Source organism: Pelophylax lessonae, assembly GCF_965119305.1.
Source record: "Pelophylax lessonae genome assembly, chromosome: 8".
NCBI lineage: Eukaryota > Metazoa > Chordata > Amphibia > Anura > Ranidae > Pelophylax > Pelophylax lessonae.
In genome coordinates, this window is record NC_138775.1 from 103,700,181 (window position 1) to 103,721,149 (window position 20,969).

The window sequence follows — 20,969 nt, forward strand, 5'->3', positions numbered from 1 at the left end:
ATCACCTACGAGGGTGAGTTTGGTGGCAGAGTATACCTACTCTTGGCCTTGTGGTAGGCTTCTCTGCATTTTTTCTTTATTTTTTTTTTCTTTTAGCTTTTTGCTCTGCTCTTGCCTGGTTGCATGTTATGCGATTGTTATCAGCTTCTTAGGTCTTTTCTTTTGACATGATCACTTTTGATATGTACTAATGTTGTATTTTGACATTGTCTTGTACCACATTTCATTTTGCTTCAATAAAATTGTTTGAAAAGAAAAACCTGTGAACCTTTCGCTGTTTGGAACCTCCACAACCACGCCCTGTACCCACAAATGTTCCAGGGCCTGGAACAAGGACTTCCTTTTTACTGGGCAAACAGTGTCATTTGAACCCAGAAACCGAGGAGAAACTCTCGGAACTCTATCATGTAGCCCCATGCCACTGTGGACAATACCCACCTGTTCTGCACCACTCCTCCCCAAATTTCTTAGAACTGTAGGAGCATTCCCCCCACCAGAATAAATGGGAGCGCCCCTTCATAAGGCAGATTTGGAACCTGATTTTACGGGCCTTTGAACCCAGGGTTTTTTCTGACCTTGATTTTGAGGTCTTCTAAACCCTGAGGCCATCGGAACTGCTTAGAAGCTTACGTGTTAGGAGGTACCGTAACACTTGAATATTTAAAAGATGGATGTTTAATTCTTCTTTTATCAGCAAAAATGTGCTTTTTCCACCTGAAATCTTCTGGATGTATTTACCCAGATCCTCACCAAAGAGATGTTCCCCATGGAAAGGAAAAGCTGTCAGTAGTTTCTTACGAGGTAGTTCTGCTGACCAGGGCCAGCCTTAGGTGTTCAGGCGCCCTGTGCGAGCTAATCCTGTGGCGCCCCCCCGCGCGCATTTTCTTGCACCTTTTTTCCACTTTATTTGACTTTTCCCCCCACACAAAGTCCCCCTAACATCAGAGACCCCCTCACATCAGAGACCCCCTCACATCAGAGACCCCCCACATCAGAGACCCCCACACAAAGCCCCCCTTACATCAGTGACCCCCACACAAAGCCCCCCTTACATCAGAGACCCCCACATCAGAGAACCCCCACACAAAGCCCCCCTCACATTAGAGACCCCACACACAGAGCCGCCTTACATCAGAGACCCCCCACACAAAGCCCCCCTAACATCAGAGACCCCCCACACAAAAGAGCCCCCTTACATCAGAGACCCTTCACACAAAAGAGCCCCCTTACATCAGAGACCCCCCACACAAAGCCCCCCTAACATCAGAGACCCCCTACACACACACACCTAGCCCCCCTTACATCAGAGACCCCCCACATCAGAGAGTCCCCTTACATCAGAGAGTCCCCCACACAGAGCCCCCCTTACATCACAGACCCCCCACATCAGAGCCCCCTTACATCACAGACCCCCACACAAAGCCCCCTTACATCAGAGCCCCCCCCCCACACACAGAGCCCCCCAACATCAGAGAGCCCCCCTTACATTAGACCCCCCACAAAAAGCCCCCTTCCATCAGAGCCCCCCCACACACAGAGCCCCCCTTACATCACAGACCCCCCCACACAAAGCCCCCTTACATCAGAGCCCCCACATCAGAGAGCCCCCTTACATTAGACCCCCCACTAAAAGCCCCCTTACATCAGAGCCCCCCATATCAGAGAGCCCCCCTTACATCAGAGCCCATCCCCACACAGACCCCCCCACAAAAAGCCCCCTTACATCACAGACCCCCCCACACAGAGCCCCCCTTACAAAGCCCCCCTTACACAGAGCCCCCCACATCAGAGAGCCCCCCTCACACAGAGCCCCCCACATCAGAGACCCCCTAACATATTTTTGAAGGAGACCTCACTTACCTCACCTCACGCTGTCTGCACTTTTCTTTAAACTTCCCGCCCACACATCCCCGGGGAGTGTGGGCGGGGCGGAAGGAGGAGGAGGAGGAGCTGACGATCCCTGCAGGGAGGAGGGATCTGTCACCGTGCGTGGATCGGAGGCTGAGCTGTGTGTAATACACAGCTCGCCTCAGACAGGCTACAGCAGTAGGTGAGGTGACCGAGGCACAGCCGCACGGCGGGAGGTAGGCGGCGGCCGCGGCCTGTGTTGGCCCTGTCCAGGCTGCGGTCGCCGCTTACCTCCCGCTGTGCGGCCTGAATTGCCTGATCTTCTGCGAGCTGTGATGGCCACACGGCGCCCTTGTTGCCCATGGCGCCCTGTGCAGCCGCACAGCTCGCACACCCCAAAGGCCGGCCCTGCTGCTGACCAATTCTTAAGCCATAGTACTCTGTGCAAATAAACAGAGAGAAGAACAACTCGGGAAATCTGTTGTATAGAATCCTTAAGGGCATAACATGCATCCACGCAAATAGCAAGCATGCTTTTATGCAACATGTGTCTATGCAAACACGCGTTCAAGCAAACATGAAACACGTGTCCATGCGTTTATGCAATATGAGTTTATGCAAACATGTATGTAAGTAAGCATGCGTTCATGCAAGCATGTGCACATGCAAACACGTGCCTATGCAAGTAAGCAGGCATGTGTTTATGCAAGTAAGCATGCAAGAATATGTTTACTATGCTGCACCAGCTCAACTGCACTTGGCCCCAACTGATTTTGCAGGATATGCCAAGCATATAGGCTCCAATACAGCCTTAATGCTGCTTCAAAACAGCCTACAAATAAGTTCCTGCAGACCACATGCATGCTATTCTGGAGACATAACTCCTTAAAGTGCACTGATACCCATACAGGGGTGTATCGAGAGACAGTTGTACAAGTCCCCCGAATTAAGCAGTAAGTATACAAGTATACCTTTATGCCTTGACTGGTCACCTAGCTCTTCCATAGAAATGTAGCCATGGACTGAAGCTATGTCTCAGAGGCCTTGCTGATCCTTCAGCCCACATGGTCTACCAAAAATGGCCGCCCTTCTACTTCCTGTCTATACAGGAGTAGGCCATACTGAGCGAACCTGCTCCCTCTAGTGGCTGGAGAAGAAACTGAATTTCAATACTCCAGAGTTCACAGGGCATGAACAGTACACTGCCCCCAGTGGCCACTGGGAGAAAGACCAGAATGACAGATCTCTCTTTTTTTTTTTTTTTTTTAATGAAAAATTTACCAGTTCCGCAGCAGGATCCTTAAAGGACCCAAACTTCACCCATCACAGCGGGCTTTGTCAGTCATTGGACCTTCAAGGACTGGGTCCTCCTTTTTAATGGGATCCACACGCTTGGACCTGTAGAGCACCCTGCTGGCAAACTTCTGGTTCCATTTATCAGGTTCCAGCGCCCAGATGGATCACATTACAGGCAAAACCTCAGGTCTGCTTAGCCGAGGCTCGGATACTATCCTTTTAGCGCTTAGCCATTCAAATGGATGCGATCAGAATGCCCCTAAACTGGGACATCATTCTTAGGATTGAAGAGCTTTAACAGCCATGACCACCGCCTTCAAGACACTGGCGAAAAAACGGAGGTTCTTCCTGTATGGGAGGAATTATATGGGAGGAATTTCCTGTCTATTGGTTGCCAGTGTCCAATCACCTAAAAGTAGCATAAAACCCAGATAGTCATTATTACTGCCTCTTGTGTCCGTTAATGTACAATAAAGAAAAGGACATCAATTTTATTTGGGTACAGCGTTGCACTACTGCGCAGTTTTCAATGAAAGTAATGCAGTGCCGTATCGCAAAAAATGGTTGGTCTTTAAGGGAGTAAAACCTTCCAGTCCAGAAGTGGTCAGTGTGAAAAAACTACCGTCTGATTGCTTCTGTTCTTCTTTGTAAGTCCTGAGAGTGCCTAGTTAGATAGATAGATAGATAGATAGATAGATAGATAGATAGATAGATAGATAGATAGATAGATAGATAGATAGATAGATAGATAGATAGATAGATAGATAGATAGATAGATAGATAGATAGATAGATAGATAGATAGATAGATAGATAGATAGATAGATAGATAGATAGATAGATAGATAGATAGATAGATAGATATAGTAAAACAGTAAATATGTATGTATTTAAAGGTGAACTCTGGGCATTAAAACTTTCACTTAAATATATTCCTCATGAGCCCCATAGGACATAAATCTACTGTGTGTGCATCAGATGGAGGGGATGTTAAGGGACCACATACAAGACTTTAGTAATGAAAACAGTATTATTAGTAGTAATCAGCATGGATTCATGAAAAATCGTTCTTGCCAAACCAATCTATTAACCTTCTACGATGAAGTGAGCTGCCACCTAGATAAAGGTAAGCCTGTGGATGTGGAATAGTTAGGGGAATGGAGAACATCAGCTATGAGGAAAGACTACAAGCATTGAACTTATTCTCTCTGGAGAAGAGACAATTGAGGGGGGATATGATATCAATGTACAAATACTGTACTGGCAACCCTAGCATAAGGAACAAACTTTTTAGAGAAGGGGAATACAATAAGACACGTGGCCACTCACTAAAACTAGAGGAAAAACGGTTTAACCTTAAATTACCTAAGGGGTTCTTCCCTGTCAGAGCAGTAAGGATGTGGAATTCTCTTCCGCAAGCAGTCTATCAGCAGGGAGCATCGATAGTTTAAAAAAACTACGAGATGGGCACCTTAATAGGTTGCCGACCGCCGCACGACTATATACTGCGGCGGTCAGCCCCGGCCAATCAGAGTGACGTATGGGTACATCACTCGCCTGTCACTGACTTGAGAGCCAATTGCGGGCGGGCGCGCGCCCGCCGCGGCTCATTCACTGACAAGTCAGTGCGTGTGACCGGCGGACCCGATGTCCGCCGGTCACACTACGATCGCTCCGGTGAAGGGAGAAAGGCAGAGCGGCTTATGTAAACAAGCCGCCCGTCATTCTCCCTGGTGTAAAAATGAAGATCAGACGGTTCTACTATGTAGGACCGTTGATCTTTGTTTTTACACCAATAGCCATGTCCCTATACAGTTAGAATCACGCCCCTAGGACACACTTAACCCCTCCCTCTCCAATACAGTTAACCCCTTCCCTGCCAGTGTCATTTTTGCAGTATCAGTGCATATGTATAGCACTGATTACTGCAGTAATGTCACTGGTAACCCCAAAAGTGTCAAAAATGTCAGTCAAGGGTCCGATCTGTCCGCCGCAATGTCGCAGTACCGAAAAAAAATCGCAGATCGCCGCCATTACGCGTTAAAAAAAAAACACCAAAAATTACAAAAATCTTTCCCTTTGTTAGTAAACGCGATAACTTTTGCGCAAACCAATCAAAATACGCTTTTTGCGATTTTTTTTTTTACCAAACATATGTAGCATAAAACAAATTGGGCGAAAATGTTAAAAAAATTTAGATTTTTACATTTTTTTTGGGGGGAATTTCATATAAAAAAAATGTGAAAAATATTGTTATTTTTGCAAAATTGACGCTCTTTTTTTGTTTATAGCACATGATCAAAAAATCGCACAGGTGATCAAATACCACCAAAAGAAAGCTCTGTTTGTGGGAAAAAAAGGACGTCAAATTAGTTTAGGTACAGCGTCGCACGACCGCGCAATTGTCTGTTAAAGTCACGCAGTAAAAAATCGCAAAAAAAACCCTGGTCTTTTAGCAGCCAAATCCTCCGGGGCTTAAATGGTTAAAGAAGACCACAACATACAGGGGTATACAATGTACGGTTATCAGCAAACACACACACATCATAGGTTGAACTGGATGGACTGATGTCTTTTTTCAACCTCACAAAAACTATGTAATAAAATGTCTTTGAAACCCTTATATTATTCTTCGCACAAAGCACTTCTATAGGTTAACTGAACTTATTTTCTTTTTTGCAGTTATGATGCAGGAATCCAAGCTGACAAACTTCCAGCAGCGTCAGATAAGAGAGCATTTACAGAGTAAGAGTTCTCTAAATTTCCACTGCATTTATGGTTAGGAGTGCATTTATAAAGCAGTGAATGTGACATTCATCAAACATTCATTGCAGGTGTATCACTGCTTTGGAAAAATGCCCCCATGGTGAATTTATATTGCATGGATTACCCTCTTGGCAACAACATAAACTAAGGGCCCTTTGTGGTGTCTACTTGGCCCAACATTCTTCTTCTAAATTCCACCACTTCCATCCAACCCTTCCAGAGATGTCAATACCCTTGGTCCCCCACTGAACGTCACACTGCGCCCATCCAGTGCGCACTGCACATAGCATTGCACCCATCCAGTGCGCACTGCATGTCGCTCTGCACCCATCTAGTGTGCACTTCACTTTGCATCCAAGTCGCACTGCACCCATCCAGTATGCACTGCACGTAGTACTGCACCCATCCAGTGTGCACTGCATGCCACAGTGCACCCACCCAGTGTGCTTTGCTCGCCACACTGCACCCATTCAGTGCGCATGGCACACGGTACTGTACCCATCCAGTTCGCACTGCAGGTCACACTGCACCCTTCCAGTTCGCACTGCACATCACACTGCACCCATCCAGTGCATGCTCCAAATTGCACTGCACCCATTCAGTGCGCACTACATGACGTTCTCCGCCTAGCCAGTGCACACTGCGCGTCGCACTGCGCCCATCCAGTACACACTGCACCTCATGCAGTGCGCACTCGATACTGCACCCATCTAACGCAAACTGCACGCATCCAGAAAGGGAACTGCATTACAACTCACATTAAAGTGTGCACTAATATACAGGTCCTTCTCAAAAAATTAGCATATTGTGATAAAGTTCATTATTTTCTGTAATGTACTGATAAACATTAGACTTTCATATATTTTAGATTCATTACACACAACTGAAGTAGTGCAAGCCTTTTATTGTTTTAATATTGATGATTTTGGCATACAGCTCATGAAAAAACAAAATTCCTATCTCAAAAAATTAGCATATCATGAAAAGGTTCTCTAAACGAGCTATTAACCTAATCATCTGAATCAACTAATTAACTCTAAACACCTGCAAAAGATTCCTGAGGCTTTTAAAAACTCCCAGCCTGGTTCATTACTCAAAACCGCAATCATGGGTAAGACTGCCGACCTGACTGCTGTCCAGAAGGCCATCATTGACACCCTCAAGCAAGAGGGTAAGTCACAGAAAGAAATTTCTGAACGAATAGGCTGTTCCCAGAGTGCTGTATCAAGGCACCTCAGTGGGAAGTCTGTGGGAAGGAAAAAGTGTGGCAGAAAATGCTGCACAACGAGAAGAGGTGACCGGACCCTGAGGAAGATTGTGGAGAAGGACCGATTCCAGACCTTGGGGGACCTGCGGAAGCAGTGGACTGAGTCTGGAGTAGAAACATCTAGAGCCACCGTGTACAGGCGTGTGCAGGAAATGGGCTACAGGTGCCGCATTCCCCAGGTCAAGCCACTTTTGAACCAGAAACAGTGGCAGAAGGGCCTGACCTGGCCTACAGAGAAGCAGCACTGGACTGTTGCTCAGTGGTCCAAAGTACTTTTTTGGATGAAAGCAAATTTTGCATGTCATTCGGAAATCAAGGTGCCAGAGTCTGGAGGAAGACTGGGGAGAGGGAAATGCCAAAATGCCTGAAGTCCAGTGTCAAGTACCCACAGTCAGTGATGGTCTGGGGTGCCATGTCAGCTGCTGGTGTTGGTCCACTGTGTTTTATCAAGGGCAGGGTCAATGCAGCTAGCTATCAGGAGATTTTGGAGCACTTCATGCTTCCATCTGCTGAAAAGCTTTATGGAGATGAAGATTTAATTTTTCAGCACGACCTGGCACCTGCTCACAGTGCCAAAACCACTGGTAAATGGTTTACTGACCATGGTATTACTGTGCTCAATTGGCCTGCCAACTCTCCTGACCTGAACCCCATAGAGAATCTGTGGGATGTTGTGAAGAGAAAGTTGAGAGACGCAAGACCCAACACTCTGGATGAGCTCAAGGCCGCTATCGAAGCATCCTGGGCCTCCATAACACCTCAGCGCAGTGCCACAGGCTGATTGCCTCCATGCCACGCCGCATTGAAGCAGTCATTTCTGCAAAAGGATTCACGACCAAGTATTGAGTGCATAACTGAACATAATTATTTGAAGGTTAAATTTTTTTGTATTAAAAACACTTTTTTTATTGGTCGGATGAAATATGCTAATTTTTTGAGATAGGAATTTTGGTTTTTCATGAGCTGTATGCCAAAATCATCAATATTAAAACAATAAAAGGCTTGCACTACTTCAGTTGTGTGTAATGAATCTAAAATATATGAAAGTCTAATGTTTATCAGTACATTACAGAAAATAATGAACTTTATCACAATATGCTAATTTTTTGAGAAGGACCTGTATGGTGCATTACAGAAAAAAAAATCAATACCGTCCCTTTAAGCGCTTCAGTGAACTCAGTAGCCTCGATTTGACAAACATGCATCCTTCTTCCTATCCAACAGAATGACGTCACTGAGCCCACCCATTTCGCTGCACTTCGAGGATAAAAAAGAAGCATAACCCAAATAGTTATGCATATAATGTCCACTTTCCTGTGATGTACTGCAGAAATCTTAATATTTTTTATTTACTGCTCACAAATTGTTTATTACCAATCCACAATAGCCTTTGCAGAGGGAACATTAATCTACATTTAAATTTGGAATTGTGGGTTCCTAGTTCCAAGACTGCACTGTCACTGACAGTGCTAGTCTAACACCAATGATCATGAACAACTCTGGTTCCAATCATGTAAGCAGGGACATAGGGGGATATTTACTAAAACTGGAGCACTCTTAATCTGGTGCAGCTGTGCATGGTAGTCATGGTCAGCTTCTAACTTCAGCTTGTTCAATTAAGCTTTGATAATAAAAGCTGGAAGCTGATTGGTTTCTTTGCAGCGCTGCGCCAGATTTTGCATGCTCCAGTTTTAGTAAATCTGCTCAATAGTGTTGACCAAGATGGACTTGGGTCTTTTTTTCAAACTATGTAATACCTTACAATACTGCTAGATATTTCAAACCTTTTTCACTTTGCATGTGCCCACTAAAATGCCTCTATCTGTGTAGAATATGACTTTTTTTGCTGGTGCTAAATATAAGTGGAGAAGATAAGGCTAGCCATTGACACATAGATTTATTTTGCTCATAGCATGGGTGAAGTAATTTCTACTACAGCATTTAGGCAGCCCTGACACCCGGGATACTTTATAACATACAGTGACTGTACTCGATAGGTTGCAATCATTGTTCCTCTGACAATTTTTCAGATTTTGATTTTTATTCAAATTTTGTTAGACAGGGTGGGGCAGACAGGACCATTAATAGCTCACATTTCAGCTCATTAAGCAGGAATCAGCCAAAATTTTAGCTATATATGACCAGTTTAGGCCCCTTATCCTAAATCCAATTCTATAATAGTGTAGCACTGTCCCCGTAGGGCCTGCTGTATGATGACTTGTTGGGTCTCCTCTCATTACCAGCACACAGTCGCTTGGGGTACAGTTCACACATCCTGCCTTACTCCTGATGGCTCGTCACACAATAAACAGTCCAGGGGTATTGGTTTTTAGTGTTTATTTTGGAACTTGGATGGGAGAAGGGAATAGTGGGATACTCTAACTGTAACTATTCACAATGGATAAGGACAACTCTCATTTGGCCTCACCAGGTTGCTTGTGGAAGCAGCTGCACTGCTTAATTCATACTGCCACATGTATGGAAAGGGTTAAGTCTCCTTGCTCTTTTCTCTCCAGCAGTAGACTTGGTGAATCTACATTCAATAGCCTCCCCTTTACTGACACCTGTCCACTGACTCTTCTAGCTGCAGGGGTGGCCCCCCTCAGGTCAGGCCCTTTGGCACAGATCTGTACTCCCTGTACTGCAGAATCAGATCCTCCAGTGTCTCCTCTTTCAGTCAGCTTCACCGGACCTCTGGGTTCAGTTCCTCACTAGCACTCTCCAGGCCCTCAGGACGACTACCTGAGGCCGCATGGCACCTCTATAGAGGAGGAGGCAGCCGCCCCCCTTCCTCCGGGACTCTGCTATCCAGCTGAAAGACCCTAAACAGTGAACACATGTGCTCCTGGCTTTAATACAGTATCCCAGCATGCACCGATGCACTTTTCCGCTGCCAAATCACCAAGTCTGTATTTAAACACCTGTGCACTCATTTGTCAGGTTTCCTCCCACTGTCCAATATGCCTCCCTATTGGACCAGTGTGAAACACTCTGCAAACAGAACAAGTTGCAACTGAGCACAATGAGCAGACCTCACTAACAGATCCGGCTCTCGATTTATCTGCAGTCCTTCTGCTAAGCAGACAGGACTGAAAATTATACTTTCTCTCTATCACCTACCTAAGAGGGTGCTACAATAGTAAAAAAAAAAAGACTTCCCATACTGAGAAATGCTTGGTCATAAAATGAAAAATGTGATGTTATAGTAGTAAGAAATCAGTGTAATAATAGAACAGAATGAAGACACATCAACAAGAAACAAAGCTGCAACATGTATAGCTCGCTACAGTGCTGAAAGGTGCCTAAAGCATTGCGACCTTGTTTGGTGTAGGAACTGCACACAATCACTGCAGTCCTTCTAGCTGTAGTATGTAATGTATAGAGTTCATTGGACAAGAATATTTAATGTACAGTACAACAGTGTTTATAGTGCATGGGGCAGGAGTATTCGTCCAGAGTGAAGAGATAAAGAGTTTGCAACATACAGCTCAGAGTACAGTGTGCAGGAGTCAGGATTTCACCATGTGATATGTGGGAGACCAGGTCCAGGAGGAGCCTGCAAGCACCACCTCTGGGCTGTAGGGAGCACTAATTTGGGAACATTTATTTGTAAAAACAGCAGCATGTTCTCACTCTTCAACCACTCCCTTTTCAAGTCCACAGTTTCTGGCCACGTCCTGTAGCATATCCTCAGTCTCTGTCCATCTTCTGATTGGGGTCCTCAGTCTCAACCCTCTTCTGGTCAGAGCCTCAGTCTCTGGCAATATCCTGTAGTATGGCAATTGCATATGAAAATCTCCTGTTGCAGTTCTGCGGTGTCTGACCATCTCCTATATCATATGTATTCAGTCTCAGATCTTCTGTAGCATTTCAAAGCTTTAATGCAATGTGCTGCAGGAGCCACTTGTGCGGCCCTCTATATCTAATAAATTTACCACTTCTGCTGTAGAATCTGTAACATCGTAGTTTGTGTTTTATAAGCAAAGTCATGTTTCTGTGGATTAGTGGTTGGCAGGGCTGTTATCCCGCCATCATGTAATCCCTGTGTGTAGGACTGATCGCTTCAGCTCTGCTGCTTTTTGGCACAGGAAAGACTAAGTATCTTGCAGAACATGTTAATCACAGTACACACTAGAATTTTTTGTTTGTTTAACCCAGCGGGCTGAATAAAAAAAACTAAAAGATCATCATATTAACACAAGCGATGTTAGTGCAGCAATCTTCCCCCCGCCTGTACACACTGATCAGCACTCCCAGCCATTTGCTGCCAGCGCCGATCAGATGTCGGGCGGATGCTGGTTTTTCAGCATGCCTGTTCGACAGAAGTCAGTCAAGAGACTGGCTTCAGTAGAACAGACAGCTGTATACATGGTCCGAAAGTCATCTGGTTCCTGCTAAACTGGCAGATTTCAGGCAATTTTCGCCCCATGTATACAAGGCTTTAAAGATTAGATTACTTTACTGCAAAGTGCCGTACACACGGACCAAATATTGGCCAAAATCAGCCGGTACAGTAGATACAGGCCAACATTTAGGACGTGTACAGGTCCTTGTTTTGCAGAAGCCAGTCCTATGAATGGCTTCTGTCGAATGAGCATGATGGAAAACCAGCAGCCAATTGGCATACGGTCAGCACTCTCAGCCAATGGCTGCGTGCGCTGACCGGTGTGTTCTGGCAGGGAGGGAAACACAGTAGCACAGCGGGGAGATCACTGTAATGAATAGTTAGTACAGAGACCTCTTCATTAGATGCTCAGCTTTACTGTGCGTACCAGGCTGTAGAGTCAGGATTTAGGGGTTATGGTTAAAAGTCAACTTCAGGAACTTTAAAAGAGAAAATCCACGCTTGCAATGCCCCCAACCTTCCAATTCCCATAGTGAAAGGATTAAATGCTTGATATGTCCAGGTGTGCATGATTATGGTGTAAATGCTTACCCTATTTCCTCACTCCAGCATAGTCCCTCCAGTGCTGCAACTAGTCCCCTAGCCATGTGCTTTGTAAGATGCAACAGCCATTGGTTGACCTTGGGGGTCCTCAGTGTACAATACAGATTAATGTCCCTGTATTGTACATGATGATGCTGAAGCTCTGCCACAGGGCTTCAGAGAGAAGAGTAGAGCCCTGGTGGCGCCCAGAGTGCGGAAGTAAGGTAAGTATTAATGCCTGTACTTTAGCCCCTAGGCATAATAAGCATTTAACCATTAAAGTGCAGGGGGGCCTCACTGTAGGGGCAGATTTTTTAAAATTCAAGATTGTCATGTTAGGATTGATGCAGTTTGTGCACAGAAATGTGGGGTTGAGTTTGGTGGCAAAACTATGGGATATTTGGTACAGGAACTAATCAAATGGTGCTAAATGTTGCACAAATAGCGACACCACAGCTCACTTTCTGACACACATGAATGGCTGCACCATCTGTACATTTTCTGTACAAGAATTCTGGCGCAAACACACTGATAAACTCTCCCCCAGGAGTTAAGTGGTTCTAAAGGCAGAATGTTTTTTTTCTTATTGCATTCTCTCCATTAAGGTAAAAAACCTTCTACATACAGCTCCCCCCTTAATACTTACTTAAGCACAATCTCGATCCAGTGTTGTGCACAAAAGCACAGAGAGGCAGCCTTTAGTTCCTGCTGCTGTCAATCACAGCCAGTGAGGGGGGGGGGGCTTGAGCGCTCACGAGTTCAGGAGCGAGTACGCACAAGTACCCCCATCACAGGTAGCTTGCTATGGGGGCACTTGGCAGGGGGAGGGGCCAGGATCAGGGCTGCTGTGTGCAAAAGCATTGCAAAGAACAGGTAAGTATGATATGTTTGTTATTATATTAAATATAATTTCTTTAGGACCCAATTTAGAGGTTAGGGTAAATGCTAAGGGTTAAGGTAGGGGGAGAGTTAAGAGTTAGGCCTGGTTTACACCTATGCATTTTTTAATGCAATTGCAATTTTGCAGAAACACACTACAGTCCATTTAACATGGTGTCCTATGGGTCACATCTGTACATTTTATGGAAAGGGCAAGGGTCAGCAGGTTGTGTTTTTGGTTCCATAGACTTCAATGGATTAAAAATGTGTATTGAAAAACGCAAAATGCACCCAGAATATGCATCAACTGCATAGGTGTGAACCAGGCCGTAGGGTGTACTTTACTCTTGGGGATACTTAGGATGTTAGGAATACATAGAGGGACCTTAAAGCATATTACGCATAAAAACATAATGGGGTTGATTTACTAAGACTGGAGAGTGCAAAATCTAGTGCAGCCCTGTATAGAAACCAATCAGCTTCTAGGTTTTTTTTTGTCAAAGCTTAATTGAACAAGCTGAAGTTAGAAGCAGGGTCAGGGTAGGTAGGAGACTTGGATAGCCAGGAACTAAACCAATGGTCAGGGTAGGTAGCAGACTTGGATAGCCAGGAACAAAGCCAAGAGTCAGGGTAGGTAGCAGACTTGGACAGCCAGGAACGAAGCCAAGGGTCAGGGTAGGTAATAGACCTCAATAGCCAGGAACAAAGCCAAGGGTCAGGGCAAGTAGCAGAATCAGACAGCCAGGAAAGACTAAGGGTCAGGGGAGGTAGCAGACTTGGAAAGCATGGAAACAAAGCCAGAGGTCAGTACTTGGGAATCAATGGAGGAAGAATGCAGGTAAGTACAGAGCTTTTCTTGGGCAGCAAGCTGAGAGTTGCATTGGTTTAAATAGTCAAGGCTGGAGGAGGATGCATTTGTAATTGGCTACAGTCCGACAGGATGGAAGGTTGCAACTCTTTATTCTAGAGGGCAAAAGAAAAAAAAAGGGCACACCAGCCTTATGCAATATCTTAAAACACGATTTATTGTTAAAAGAATACAAATATGCTCACAAAAGTCACATACCTTGTAGTATGTAATAATACCTAAAAACGCAGTTGCTAAACAAACCAAATCGAAGACCATGATGTCCAATAAGGCTCAGTTTACACATATGCAGTGTGATTTGAATTAGTTTTCTAGTTTTGAAGGATCCCGTCCAGAGAGATTTTATGCGGGTAGAGTTGCAATTGTCTTTGTCTCTCTCTCTGAACCTATAAACACAGGCATGCTCACATCAGCACTGTTCCTGTTCTGCTCTTACACATGTACTGTCTGTCTACTAGCTGGGAGCGGCAGTGGTGTCAGAAAGAGGCCTCACTACCTATTGTACAAAGACTGCAGCACAGGGCTTTTATAGCAGATAATAAGTTAAAATCATTGATGAAAGCCTCGTTCTGACACTGCTGCCACCCCCAGCTGGTAGCCAGACAGGGCATGTGTGAGCAGCACAGAAACAATGCAGGGAGAGCGCTTGTGTTGTTTAAAGTTAAATTGACACCCTCTTTTTGGTAGGAAATCTGTGGGTATAGCAAGCTGTCGCTGGAACTCAGCTTTAGAGCTCGAAAAAATTGGACAAAATGCTAGATGTACTGTGTACCCTAGGGGACTGGAGCATCAAATAATAAATGAAGAGATAGTTCTTCTTTAAGCAGCTTACTTTGTAAGAGTGGGATTGTGTGTAATGACCTGTGGCATTTCCTGTTTCTTACCAAGGAAAATTATATGTTTTAATGGCAATTTAAACCAATTTATTATATATATATATATATATCTGCCAAATGATCTTCATATTTCATTTTAATAGATGGGGATACACTGCCAGTTCTATGTCATCCCAGCTCCAGCGTTGCCCAACATAAACCTCCAACCTCTAAATCTGCACCAAAGAAAAAAACCATTACAAATGCCAGATCAGGATTACGTCCTGCAGAGAAATGCAGAGCAGGGGATGCTTACAGCAGAGAGAAATTTCAACCCCGACCAACCCGTAAGTGCTGACACAAAATATTATCTATTATCTAAAGTACTCGAGAGCTGCTGTTTTTTAGACCAGTCGAAAAACTGACCTTCAGCAAACCATCATATATAAAATTGGAGTGGGCCTTTAGTGAGCCTGCTTGAAACTTCAGTGTAATAATCTGTGATATTCAAATCTAAAGCCCCGTACACACGATCAGATTATCGAACGATCTGTCGTCCGTTTTTTGTGGCATGCTAGTCTGATGTGGAAAGTGAAGAGGTTTTCTTCATACGAATTTTCCCGTACAACAGAATTCTACTTCAGAAGTGATGTCATGTGTTTGATTGCTTTGTATGTGTTATTTCGTCTCTGAGCATGCCTAGTCTTGCTCTTAAGATTTTTTTCCGTCAAAATCTGTACTAATGAGATGAAAATCGGACATGGTATTACGGACAACAAAAATTTTATAGCCTGCACATCAGGATTTTGTCAGCCGAAAAGTCGGAGTCGGCTGTCGAAAGCACCATACTAACAATCCGAAAATCGGCAGATCGGTCGTCGGACGAATTTTCCCTTCCGAATTTCTTATCGTGTGTACGGGGCTTTAAGCTAGGTTCACACGGTATGTTTTCACACAAGCAATGTGGATACAGGAATTCTCCCCCCATCCCCACCGGGACATTGTAATCTGACAGCAGGGACTATCTACTGTTAGAATACACTGATATACACTGCAGCCGATAGGCTGCAAATTGCGGATCGTACAAGGTTCTCCAGAAGTCCCGCTCAACAGAGCCGATTTAACAGTGGCTTCTGTTGAACTGGGAGAGCTACACAAAGGTTGAAATTCAGCCGGTCCCTGCTGAACCAGACAAATTTCAATCAGTGTGTTCCCAGGTTTAGATGATGTCACCTTCTGTCACCACTGATGTCCACTATGTCTGGAGGGATAGTAGAAATGAAAGTATAAACCAAAAACAATGTCTTTAGATAGAGTGCAGAACTGTTAAATCTCAAGTTTTATTTTGCCATGTCTATATTCTTAGATAGACAACAGTAAGGCAGGCCATTGATTGTGATTTTTTGTTCCCTGCAATCACAGCTTGCAGGAAAGAAAATGGCTTGATTCCTAAATCAACACAGTCAGTGTTGATGGGGGAATCCCTCCCACGGAGCCGTTCCTGCTGGAAAAACAAGATTTTTACTAGTGGCTATAGCTGCTGGCAACAATCACATCCTAGGAAGTCGACATGCTGGTTGTACCCAAGTCAATCAATGGATCGACTTGGGTACAATCAGCCTGCACATAGATGGATCAAATCTCGGACGATGCCTGCTGAACCAGCCAGGATTCAAAACCTCTACATTGTAAGCTCTAACGAGCAGGGCCCTCTATTCCTCCTGTTTTGAATTGTATTTTAACTGTATTGTCTTCCCTCACATTGTAAAGCGCTGCGCAAACTGTTGGCGCTATATAAATCCTGTATAATAATAATGTATAATAATCTACAGCTGGCATAACAATGGCCACCATGACAAATAAGGATGCTGAATGTGCACAACAGGGACACTTTGTCCATTGTCTCCATTTATAGACAATTTATATAAAAGTACAGTGGTAAGAGCAACACTGTAGATGCAGCATATAGCAGCATACACTATACTCTCCACAGTGGACATTGCACATGACAGCATGGGCCTTAAAGCAGCCCATAGTCCAATCAGTTTTTTTTTTTTTTTTCGTTCAACCAGTTGGCTGAACAAAAATAACTGACCTGATTCCCCCATCCACTCATTGGAGGTGGATGGGGGGACCACTCCCCAGAGAGAGTTCCCTGCCGTCAGAATGCACTGTTCAGCGCTATCAGCTATAGCCTGCAGTGCCGATTGATCTGCCTATATCCGACAGGCTGATTGTACAGAAGTCCCCATACATGAATCAAAACTTAATCCATGTATGGCTGGTTCTAGGTGGCCAAAAACTACACAATAAAATTGTACAATCTCCATACCATCTTTTTTACATTTACCAAAACAATGTAATAGAAGGAAAATACTACACAATCCAATCAATCTGTACCCAGTCAGGCAGGCTGATTGTACAATCATATTGTATAGTGTATGGCCAGCTTAAAGCAGTAGAAAGGCTTTGAAATAAATAAAAATAAAAATCAGGTCCCCTGCAAGCTAATAAAGCACTCCAGCGACACTGTCACCGCTGACAGGGCTTCTATCTTCACCTGGTCTTCCATCCGTGTTTGCGGACTTCGGCGGTTTGAATGGCCGAGCTATGATGTCATCACTCTTGTGCATGCACACAAGAGTCATGCCCACGGCACAGCACAGCACTCTGAAGGGACAGCATACTCTGTATGCTGTCCCTTCAAAGTGCAGGGCTAATGGCTGGCTGCAGAAATTAAGAATATCTCCCAAACAGTACACATTTAGGAGATATTCCTTGTACCTATAGGTAAGCTTTATTTTAAGCTTACCTGTAGGTACAATTCACCAAGTGATGTTTACATTGGCTATAAGTTGGAACTAGGGATAGACCGATATGGTTTCTCCAGGGCCGATACCGATATTTTGGTCACAAAGTATCGGTATCGGCCGATATGGGCCGATATGCTGCATTCAGTCACACATCCAATGCAGAGTGACCAGTGCCCCCATCCAATGCAGAGTGACCAGTGCCCCCATCCAATGCAGAGTGACCAGTGCCCCCATCCAATGCAGAGTGACCAGTGCATGGGGATTAGAGCGCCGCCTGATTACACAGAGCAGGGTTCTTCTGCTTTGCCCGGCATGGGCGCTGTTATACGAAGTACCGCCTCCTGGACGGGCACCTATGATAGACGTCACCAGTGTGCTGTCTATCATAGGTAGGAGCCGGTCCAAGAGGCGGGACTTCGTATTACATCGCCCGCGCCGGGTAAGCAGAAGAACCCTGCTCTGTGTAATCAGGGGCGCTCTAATCCCCACCCCCCCTACCCCTCCGGAGGCAGCCCAATAGGCCCTACCATAAGAAAATATCGCTCATATCGGCCAAGTTTGTGGCTGATACCGACACTTTCAAAAAAGTGAATATCGGCCTCCGATTATCGGCCAAACCGATAATCGGTCGATCCCTAGTCAGAACACAGTAACACACACCTTATGCAGAACACACCATACCTAGCACATACTGTATCTTTGGAAACATTGGTAGCAAAGGGTATCACAAATTGTTGCAATGAATATTTTCATCTTGAAAGCTGAACCCCCACACTGCAATGAATAAATACTCATTTATGCCTGGGATACCAGAAAAAAAGCACTTTTACTTGTCTAGGCTATTAGCCCTGCATTGTACTTGATGACACCAAAGTGCCTGCAACCGCCAGAGTGTATTAGAGAAGAAGCTGCGACAACCAGTCTTAAAGTGTGGAGGGAGCTTGCAGGTGTGAGGTATGAGGTACATAAAAAGTCCTTTTTAGTGGTACTCTGGGGATATACAAGCATTTAACTCTTGCAGTGTGAGCGGGGGCCTGCTGCAAGGGTATTTTTTCCCTTAGAGTCCAGCTTTCATGGACCTCTGACATTGTTTCCATACTAACTGATTAAAGTGGTTGTTACCCTAAAAAAAATAAAATAAATAGAGATCCTTTTTCCTTATAGCAGGTTAAACAGCACGGTGCTTGTGCTGTCTAACATACTCCGCTGCAAACTGTAAAAACCTGGCTGATCCTGCCAGTTTCTGCCCTCCCCCCTGTAAACTGACCATGGTTTATCACGTCTGCTAAGCCCTGACACCGTGGTCAGTTTATGTGTCTCCGTCATCCGCTGTCTGTCCTCTCTGTTCTCCCCCGTCCCCTCCCCCCTCCCCTCCCCTCCCCTCCCTTCCTTGCCTGTCAGCTCAGGAGTCTGTGTCTCTTTCTCCGCCCCACCCCTCTGCTGCTAATTTAAAACAAAAATATCACTGCAAGCCCCTCTCTTGTAGGCTCCCTTTCTGCACTGTTTAAGCGTTTGTTAGAAACTAAGCCTCTAAACACTTTTTCATGCTGTATCTTCAGGGCAGTCATGTGACTCCCGAGGGCTCTGTTACTACGATCCAGGAATACAGTGGGAGGGGCTCGGCAGTCATGTGACTCCCGGCTGACATCAGAGGGAGAGCTTGGCTCCTCCTGCTGTAGCCGTGGATCGTAGTAGCAGAGCGGCCAGGTGTTCTAACAAACACTTATACAGTGCAGGATGAGAGCTTAAAAGAGAGGGGAACAGCACAATTTAGGGTTACAAAACCTTTAAAATGTGCTTATGTGAGTTGCAATATTCTATGTGTGCAAGTGAAGCCTACAGTGGCAAGAAAAAGTATGTGAACCCATTGGAATTAACTGGTGCCGCAATTTGCCATAAAATATGGATTTTTCCTACAGCTTACCTGTAAAATCCATTTTTTTGGAGTACATCACAGTACACAGAGTAGCCATATTCATTGCTATATGGGTTATACGCCACCTATAGGTGAATGGACACTGGCAAACCAATCAGACAGGGAGTCCCCCTGTATAACCCCTCCCATACAAGAATTAACTAAGTTTTGTAGCAGGCAATAAACATCACAGACAAAAGGGGAGGGGCCTCGGTGTCCCAAGATGTACTCAAAGAAATGGATTTTACAGGTAAGCTGTAGGGAAATTCCATATTTCTTTATTGTACATCACGGGACACAGAGCAGCCATATTCATTACTATAAGGGACGTCCCAAAGCAATGCACTTGAGGGGAGGGGGACACCCTAAAATACCAACATCAGACCACAGAAGATCTACATAGCTGCTTGCAGAACACTGCGGTCAAATGCAGACTCCTCCTGGGTCCCAACACCCACTTGATAGAACCTAGTGAACGAATGCACTGACGACCAAGTCGCGGCTCTGCAAATCTGAGCCATAAAAGCTTGATGGCGAGCTGCCCAAGAGGCACCTACTCTTCTGGTAGAGTGTGCCTTTACCAGAAAAGGTGGAACCTTCCCTTTTAAACCATACGCCTGCATAATAACCTGGCAAACCCATTGAGAAATAGTAGATTTAGATACTGCCTGCCCTTTCCTGGGCCCTTCCGGCAGCATGAACCAAAGGTCGGTCTTACGAATCTGAGATAACCTTTTCAAATAAATCTTGAATGCACGTACTACATCAAGAAAATGTATTAGCTTTTCCTTTGCTGTTTGAGGATTTGGAAAGAAGGAAGGCAGTATATTGTCCTTCAAATGAAAAGCAGACACCACCTTGGGCAAAAAACCTGGCTGTGGACGTAGAATCACCCTATCTTGATGCAATATCAAGAATGGTTCTTTACAAGAAAGAGCTGCTAATTCTGATACTCTTCTGGCTGAAGTTACTGCAACCAAAAGACCAATTTTCTGGTCAATATGCCACATAGCCTCAAAGAGCTGTTTTTATAAAACTGCCAACACCAAACTTAGATCCCAAGGATACCTATTTTTTTTTTTTATTTCTTTCCCTTTAGATGTTTCCTCGGACAAGGTGTCATGGCTGACTGCAAGGCTTTTTGCGCAATGTTAGGTAGGCCACACGGTGTTACATAGTATACATAGTAGGTGAGGTTGAATAGACAATAGTCCATCCAGTTCAACCTGTGTAGGTGTGTGTGACTGTAATCATCTAACATAGCCCTTAATCTCCTGATCCTTGAGATGTAAGTCTAAGAGCCTTTTGAAAGTCACCATACTTGCCGCAGAAACCACCTCTTGTGGTAGACAATTCCACAATCTTGTAACCCTAACAGTAAAGAACCCTCCTCGTTGCCTGAGGTTAAAACGCTTCTCCTCTAATCGCATTGTATGTCCTCGAGTCCTCATGCAATTCCTTCAAATGAACAGCTTTTTTTCTAAGCTGAGATCCCCATTAAGATATTTATAAATTGCTATCATGTCCCCTCTCAGACGTCTCTTCTCCAGGGAAAATAAATCGAGCGATTGCAGCC

At 44.8% G+C, this 20,969-nt stretch overlaps 1 protein-coding gene across 2 annotated transcripts in view; it reads left to right on the forward strand.

Annotated features, from left to right (window-relative positions):
- Positions 1 to 20,969, forward strand: part of LOC309561346 (UPF0193 protein EVG1 homolog) — a 49,889-nt gene that overhangs the window by 19,784 nt on the left and 9,136 nt on the right. The window contains exons 2-3 of one of the 2 annotated variants that reach the window (XM_082265217.1): positions 5,826 to 5,888; positions 14,830 to 15,012. In XM_082265217.1, coding sequence (XP_082121343.1) covers positions 5,826 to 5,888; positions 14,830 to 15,012 — 246 coding nt within the window. The remainder of the gene's footprint in view (positions 1 to 5,825; positions 5,889 to 14,829; positions 15,013 to 20,969) is intronic. The other variant, XM_082265218.1, reaches the window with a different exon arrangement.